General features: G+C 33.7%; 1 protein-coding gene across 3 annotated transcripts in view; it reads left to right on the top strand.

The window, feature by feature from the left end:
• Positions 1-1309: 1309 nt before the first annotated feature.
• The window catches only part of LOC137953124 (uncharacterized), a 102728-nt gene continuing 95860 nt past the window's right edge, over positions 1310-8177 (top strand). For 2 of the 3 annotated variants that reach the window (XR_011112342.1, XM_068800356.1), the window contains exons 1-10: positions 1310-1392; positions 4819-5348; positions 5597-5644; positions 5879-6034; positions 6156-6202; positions 6328-6484; positions 6634-6695; positions 7043-7232; positions 7360-7449; positions 7964-8109. Coding sequence is in view for 2 of the 3 variants with exons in the window: in XM_068800356.1 (XP_068656457.1) it covers positions 4875-5348; positions 5597-5644; positions 5879-6034; positions 6156-6202; positions 6328-6484; positions 6634-6695; positions 7043-7232; positions 7360-7449; positions 7964-8109 (1370 nt within the window). In the remaining variant the exon portion in view is untranslated. Of the gene's footprint in view, positions 1393-1533; positions 1645-4818; positions 5349-5596; positions 5645-5878; positions 6035-6155; positions 6203-6327; positions 6485-6633; positions 6696-7042; positions 7233-7359; positions 7450-7963; positions 8110-8177 lie in introns of all 3 variants that reach the window. The other variant, XM_068800357.1, reaches the window with a different exon arrangement.

Genomic DNA, 8177 nt, shown 5'->3' with positions numbered 1-8177 from the left:
TCCTCTCCGTTTGTTGAAATGTAATTAAGAGATAATTTCTAGTAATATAAGATAACTAACTTAGGAAATACAATTAATTTTGGGTTATGGTTTAACATTAGTCATTTAACTTATGTAAGCCCTTCTAATTAAATGGCTATTATCTAATGATTTTACATACAAATTTCTATCGTTGGTGTTAAATAAAATTAATTTATTTGGAGAAGACAATAGGCTAATAATTGTTAACTAATGAATCTATTAGCATATGATGTATATGTTTATTTTTATATTTATTAATTGACTACAAGAAATACTAATCAATAAAATTTAATAATAATTATTAATTATAATTACTAATAATTTTAATGACAATAATCCTAATATCAAGGATTAATATGTTTATTATTATTTTTAATAATATTACTTTATATTATTATTATTTTTAGATTATTAATATGTTTATTCATAATTAAATTTAAGAAATAATTAAAAAATAAATAATTAACCTAGCTAAATGAATATGGAAGAGCAAATTATGTCTATGTTAATTTTATTTATCGATTATGAATATATAATTAATATATTTGTTAAATAATTTACAAAATAATGTCAATTCAATCGATTCATATATTAATATGTTTTACTTAAATATTTATGATGGATAAAGCTCTTAAATTTGTATATAATATAAAAGAATAATTATAGAAATATAAAATAATAACAAATAATGGATAGAAACAATAATTGACAACCCTAAAAGAATAAATAATACCACATTAAACATCTAACAAGAATATTTGGTGTGTTCACTATATGATCTTCTGACTCATCCCATTGTATTGTGCATTTGGGACTGAAGTCATAGGGAGTTGCTCGACGCTTTTGTTTTGTGCTTTAAGTCAAAATTTATTTCAAATAAAAATAAAATAATTTTTACATAATTTTATAATTTTTTATATTTTAGACTATTATTTATGATTGAATCATTTAGGAAGAGACATGACTCTTCATTTTTGGCCAAACAAGTACTTAGTCATAGTCAAGATGGCCAAAATAAACTAAAATTTTGAATTAAAATAAATATAATATTTAGCTAATATATATAAAACATATTATATAACACAATACATATTTTTTTTAAAAATATATTTGAGTTATATTTAAAATGTTTTTGAAATTTTTTTCTAACTGAGTCGCTCTTTAGACAGATATGGGCGACTCGGCCAACCGACTCGAGCTAGTTGATCCGACTCGGGGTCGGGCTGCGCCAGTCGGGTCCCGATCCCGAGTCGCAAAACCCTGGTCTATTATCAGTTTTCTTCCTCTGGCTCCGTCTCTGTGTTTTATTTTGGTCTCTCCTAGGTTCATTGTCGAAGCCGCCGGACGTAGGTGAGAAGTCTTCGAGTTCAGGTGAGTATACTACTGCTTTCGGCTGTCCTGCATTTCTGTTTTTCCTCCTTTTCTCTGCTTTGTCTGTATATTATCCCCCTGGCTCTGTCTCTATGTGTTTTATTTTGGTCTCTCTGCTCTCTCCTGTGTTCACTGTTGAAGCCGTCAGAAATAAGCAAGAAGTCTTCGACTTGAGTGATATGTCGAAGCCCTCTGTGTTGGGCAAGAGACACCTACTGTGTGCTAAGTAAAAGTCGACTATTGCTTCTTCAGGTGAATATACTATTGATTTCCGGTGACCTGGTTTTCTGTTTTTCCTCTTTTCCTCCGTTTGTATTTATATTAAAGCTAGGGCTGGCTCCTCACTTTGGTTTTGTTTTGTCTCGTCTCTGAGGTTGGTACAGAAATTTTGTGTTCCATTGTCCGTCCTAATGGCTCCGTGCGTTCCTTTCCGTTTAATCCTTTATTGTGGTTCTTTTTGTTGAGAAATTGGACGCGGCTGTTTGGTCCTTCTTTATTAATGTTGTGGGAGACTTATGATATGAATTTTAATTTTTTGGATGTACTTTGTATTGATTTTATTACTTAAATTTTTTATTGTCTCAATCTGATTGCTTCTTCATGGAAGGTTCTTGGTTCAGAGTTTCGTCCCCTGCTTTTTGGGGCGTGTATTTTTGTGGTTTGTTTTGGTTTAATTATTTTTGGGGATGCTCGTGTGTGTCTACTCTTTCAATTAGCATCTGTCTCATTTAAAACATAAATTTTCCTTGGTCATTTTACCGCAGCTATCATGTTTCCCACCACCTTTTATATGCAACACTTTTCTTTAGTTTCTTTAGACATGCATTTTTTATTTTTTTATTTTATATGGTTCCTTCTTTTCCTCTGTTATGTCTGTATAGTATAGAAGTTGGGACGGGCTCATCACTTCCGTTTTCTTTTGTCCTCTGGAAGCCCAACAAATGAGTTATGTATGTCCGGATAGGACTTTTATGGTGATGAGCATGCCGTGCAGCTTTTTTATGCATGTGTGGGTTGAAAGACCACATCTCCCCAGAGAGTGCTGCATTCAGTTGTTTTTGGGAGAATGGTGGAAATTACTGCATCTGATATTAATAAAATGCTGGGGATGAATGATGGTGGAAAACTGTTTCATACCTCCAAGTTGAAGGAGTCTGAGTTAGGACTGACATTAGGATCTCTTAAGAAGATTTTGTGTGGAAAAGAAAATGCTGATAGTACTGGAGTTTCAGCAGTCATGGCCACTCACATCATTGTTAGCATAGTAGTGAAAACCATGAGTTCCCCAGCAAGAGTGTCGCATTCAGTTGTTTTTGGGAGAAAGGTAGAAATTACCGCATCTGATATTAATAAAATGCTGGGGATGAATGATGGTGGGAAACTGTCTTTGGCCTCCAAGTTGAAGGATATGGAGTTAGGACTGACATTAGGATCCCTTAACCAGATTTTGTGTGGAAAAGAAAATTTGATATTACTGGAATTTCAATAGTTGATAGTCTGTTAGCCTGTGTGGCCACTTGCACCATGGCTAGTGAAGTAGCAAAAACCATGAGTTTGATAGATAAGGTGGCAGCAAAGTTCACGAAGAAGAAGAAGAAAACTAATTCTGGTGTCTCTGTCTAGATGCCATCTACTTCAGCTTTTGAATGTTGGGGATAGGTCCAGGATAGTTGTGAATTGAATTTTTCTCAGTGCCACAAGATGGAATATTTCAAATAATTCTTCTTACCAATTAGTATTTTTTTAGATCAGAATTCAATATCGTTGGTGGTCTTATATTAGTAAAATTATTATTTCTTGTCTACATACCTCACTTTATTACCTATTATCTCTGCAAACATCAAATTTTTTTTATGAGAATTTCAATTTCAGTGCATGATAACGAGAGATAATTTTCTCTACTGTTTCCAACTTATTGTTTTTTCTTTCAATAATTTATTTGTATATTTTTATTTTTTTGATACTTTTCTCTTTTATATGTGGATTTTCTCTTCTATACTTTTCTCTTCTCTGTTGTAGTATTATCCTGAGTATTTTATTAAGCACAGAAAAAAACCTGTTTCATTATAGAAATTTATTGAGTAGTTTCTTAATTTATTGGATTAAGACTCTTCTTTCTTAGAAGCTCAACTTTTGTTTGCTCTGCTCAAGGTGGCGAATGATTTTTGATTTTTTTGGATTTGATTATTATTATAAAAGTTGTTGCTTAATAATCGAATTAAAGTAATTTATTTATTTTTATTTTATCTTCAATACTATCGATAAATATATTATTTCTTCCTCTGTATATTTTCACTTTCATTGACTAAAGTTGCACTCACATGGAGCTTCATATTATTGTTTACCGTACTTTATTTCTCATTAAAAAGTTTGCCATCTCTGCTCTATCTTAGATCTGGAGAGATCTTTCCTTTTTGCTTTCATGTTATACTTTTCCCAAAGCACTTTGCTTTCAACTTTTCTGTCTAAGCAATCAAGACAATAAATAATTTTTTTATTTTCCAACAGTTTAATTTGAGAAGATTCTCATGGGCTAAATTGCATAAGTTCTGCTTTTGTTTGATTCTCTATTACCTTTAGACATCATTGATGACTGAAATTTATATATTTTTGAAATTTGTAAAGTCTTGCTTGGTTCTCTCCAATTAAAAACCCTTTTCATGATTTTTTTAATTGTACTTATCATTTGATTAATTTTGAAAGTCACCCCTACAATTCCACTTCAAATAAGAAAGGAAGAGAGTAACCTCTACAATTACATTCCTTCATGATTGAGTAACATTATATTAGTTATTACAGGATTTGTATGTATATTTGGTTGAACAAAACATCACATGGCTTATGTGAGTTCATTATCTCAACAGAATACAAGTTTATTACTCTTTCATGTAAAATTTCTAGATTTTTTTCTTAATTATATAAAAATTTATGCAATTTTCTCATTATCATTAGCATAGTTGTTCCATGAATTGTGACAAGGGAATTTCTTAGGCCGATCTATCACCTTACTTTGATTTTTTTCGTTGGTGTTTGTTTTTTTACCTGTTTTGTTTAAGGTTTAAGCTTTCCTACTCTTTTTGGGTTTCTCATTTTACAGGTACTTGCAATTCGAAAAGGAGCACTTTCGTTTTTGTGTTAGTAATAGTATCTCAAATTGCTAAGAATTATTCTTCTGATGGTTTAGTTTGTCAAAGCCAATGTTATACTTGAGAGGAATAATTCTTCCCTCATTTACTCAATGATTTTTACGTGATACTGGCTTTTTGCAATTTGTGGGCTTTATACTCATTTGTTGGTCTGTCACATCATGCTTTCATTTTGCCACTTCAATAATATATGATTATATTAATTTTAAAAAAAATATGATTATATTATTGTCTAAATTTTGTATGTTATATTTATTGTGATCACCCTTCTGTTGGACAGGCTCTGTGATTAAAACATAGGAAAGTGAGTGTAATAAAAGATAGACAAAGGGGAAGATGGGGAAGGCAAAAGGAAAGCATCGTTTGGATAAATTTTATCACTTGGCAAAGGAGCAAGGTTATCGCTCTCGAGCGGCATTCAAGCTCCTCCAACTTGATGCCAAATTCCGGTTCCTCCCTTCTGCCCGCTCTGTTCTAGACCTATGTGCTGCCCCTGGAAGTTGGATGCAAGTCGTCGTAAGTCATGTTCCTGTTGGCAGCTTTGTTCTTGGAGTTGATCTTGTTCCCATTCGCCCCATTCGTGGTGCGCTCTCTTTGACAGAAGACATCACTACCCAGAAGTGTCGCTCTTCCATCCGTAAGCTCATGGATGAGAATGGCTGTCGTGCTTTCGATGTTGTCCTCCATGATGGATCACCCAACATTGGTGGCCGATGGGCCTCCGAAGCCACAGGCCAGTCTGCTCTTGTAATTGATTCTGTTAAGCTTGCTGTCAATTTCTTGGCCCCTAAGGGTACATTACTTACAAAGGTAGCTTTCTGTTCAGCTTTTGAGTTATATGCTCTGCCAGAAAAATTATATTGTCCATTTCTTTTTTCTTCCCTTAAGTAGGACTTCTCTAATTCTGTATTTCATAAATTGAACAAATTAAGTGACATGTTTTTTCTTCTTTTAGAACAACTTGATGGTATTGCTAATTTAATGAACTTTGAATTGTATGTTTTAAATTTTTTTCTTTGATCTATGGTGTAATTTCTCTATTTGATATGTTGTGTTAGGTTTTTAGGTCGCAGGACTACAGTGCCATTCTCTATTGTCTCAAGCAGGTATCACTTTTTTAAATTGTTCTGATTGAAATGTTTTTAGGCAGCTCCCTGGCTCAATTATGGCCACAAGTTTTCCCCGTTTGCTTGTTATTCCCACTTTAGCTTACTTGATGGGAAACTGGTTCATAATGAAGCCCTCTTCGGGGGAGCTGCAATAGATGGAGCTTAAATTCTTTGTGGATGCTCTATGTTTCTATAATGCTTAACTGGCTTAACTTTAAATTTTAAATGCAGTTGTTTGAGAGAGTTGAGGTCACAAAACCTGTTGCTAGTCGATCAACATCTGCTGAAATTTATGTTGTCGGTCTAAAATACAAGGCTCCTGCTAAGATAGACCCTCGTCTGCTTGATGTGAAGTATTTATTTCAAGGAGCCATAGAACCACCCAAGGCAAGGCTCTACTATTTTAGAGATGTTAGATGTCTAGTTCACTTACTATGTTATTAAGTTATTTAAATTTTTTCCCATCCTTTTTTGATACTGTACCTTACTGATTAATTGCTTTTTGCAGGTTGTGGATGTTCTGAGAGGGTCAAAGCAAAAGAGAAACCGTGAAGGGTGAGTTCTAGATCACATGTGTTGGTGTTGGTCCATTGGATAGCTTGATAACTGCTTCATCTATTAACCTAATAAAGATATCAGCAAGCATGGTTCTGAGTGCTGTTAACAATATTAAATTGCAGTTACGAGGATGGAAATACAACTTTGAGGAAGGTGTGCCTGGCTTCAGATTTTGTGTGGTCAGAGTCACCCTTGGATGTTCTGGGGTCTGTGACTTCTATCTCCTTCAATGATCCTGCTTGTTTACCTGTCAAAGATCATGCATTAACAACAGAGGAGGTAATTTTACTTTCTATCTGCTTGTATTAGTCGGCTACGTTTTGTAGTTCCCTTATGTTCATGGCAAGGTGTTGGGCTGAAATAAAAAACCAGACAAGTAGGCTTGCAAACAAATTCTCAAATGTGGGTTCTGCCTGATTCTTCCGCAGATTAAAACCCTTTGTGATGATCTGCGTGTTTTGGGGAAGCAGGATTTCAAACATCTGCTGAAGTAAGTTGGTTATGCCATTTTTTACTCATGCTTGATAATTGCCCTTGGTGATAATGAATTCTGGTAGTTTACTGTTGTATTATGTTGTCTTTCTGTGTTATTTGTCATTTATCGTTTTTTGTTTTGGCAACATGTCTTCTACCTTTCACCTCTTCTTTTCTTCCAAATGATGCATCAGAAATTATTATTTTGTTTATAAACATAACTCAGTTATGTTAAGGAAGCATTCTCAAAAACAAAAATCTGTTAGGGAGAATAAGATTTCGTTTTATATATTGTCATCAATTGTAAACTTACTTGAGTCTTATCCCCGCTTATGTGCTTGTTTTCTCTTTTCATTTCTGAAGATGGCGGATGCATATAAGAAAGGCCTTCTTACCTGCTCAGAAGGTTAAATCAAAAGCTGCCAATACTGAAAATGACATGGAAAAGGGTGATGAGGACAACCATGTACTTAAGGAAATGGAGGAGTTGTCTTATGCTGTGGAGCGCAAGAAAAAACAAGCGAAGAAACTTTTGGCAAAGAGACAAGCAAAGGTACATATGCTACTTTTCTTCAACCACTCTTAATATTGTGGGTTGAAGTTCCCTTCTGGCTTTCACCTTTTCTAAAAGAAAAGTTCCATTCTGACTACTTAGCATTTCCATTTCTTGCAATATCCAGGACAAAATTCGCAAAGCATCAGGGATGCATATAGATGCAACGGAGGATGGATACCAAGATCTCGACTTATTTTCTCTTGCTTCCATCAAGGTTAGATAATTCTTTCAAAATCAGTGTCTCCAACATTAATTACCATAAAGTTTGAGTTCGTATTCAGCTAGCTGACAGTTATAAAATTATTTATATGGGAAAGTAAAATAGGCAATAGGATAGTTAATTGTTTGTTCTACTGCTGATTGTACAGAAAATTTTATATCTTAGTACGGTAGTTTGTTTCTGAAAGAATAGAATTGAAGATGTTTGAAAAACAGAAAAATGGCACTTTTGTGACTGGAACTGAAGACATTACAAGAGGGAGAATGGAAAGAACAAACAAAGAGAGACTAAACTATAACACAGACAATCACTAAATGGGAACAAACAAGATTGAATATCTAACAAGTTGTTGTTGAGCGCTTTCAAGAATGAAAATCTGGCAAGCGTAATTGTATTACAATGAACTATCTTTTCTCGCACAAATAAAATACGATTCGGAGTTTATTTTATTTTTTGTTTTTTGAAAGGCCAAATTAGACTTCTTACACAATGTTTGTTTTCACTTCAGCGAAAGAAACAACTACAAGTGGTTGACTCCACAGAAATTAATGATGATAATGACGATTTGCAAGACAATGAGAGTGAAGAAACTCGAGTTGCTGTCCATCAAGAAGATATATCCAGTGATATTGACTCAGATGAAGAACAGAGACTGTAACCTTACAACTTTTTTTGAGTTTCTGTTTCTTTGTGGTTAATGTTCTTAGATCCTTTTTTGATGC

The sequence above is a fragment of the Aristolochia californica genome, unplaced genomic scaffold (genome assembly GCF_029961685.1).
Source record: "Aristolochia californica isolate CCGP_79_NKW_82.1479 unplaced genomic scaffold, dmAriCali1.0.hap1 SCAF_16, whole genome shotgun sequence".
NCBI classification, from domain to species: domain Eukaryota; kingdom Viridiplantae; phylum Streptophyta; class Magnoliopsida; order Piperales; family Aristolochiaceae; genus Aristolochia; species Aristolochia californica.
The sequence above is the reverse complement of the archived record's forward strand: the minus strand, read 5'-3'. Positions and strand labels throughout refer to the sequence as shown.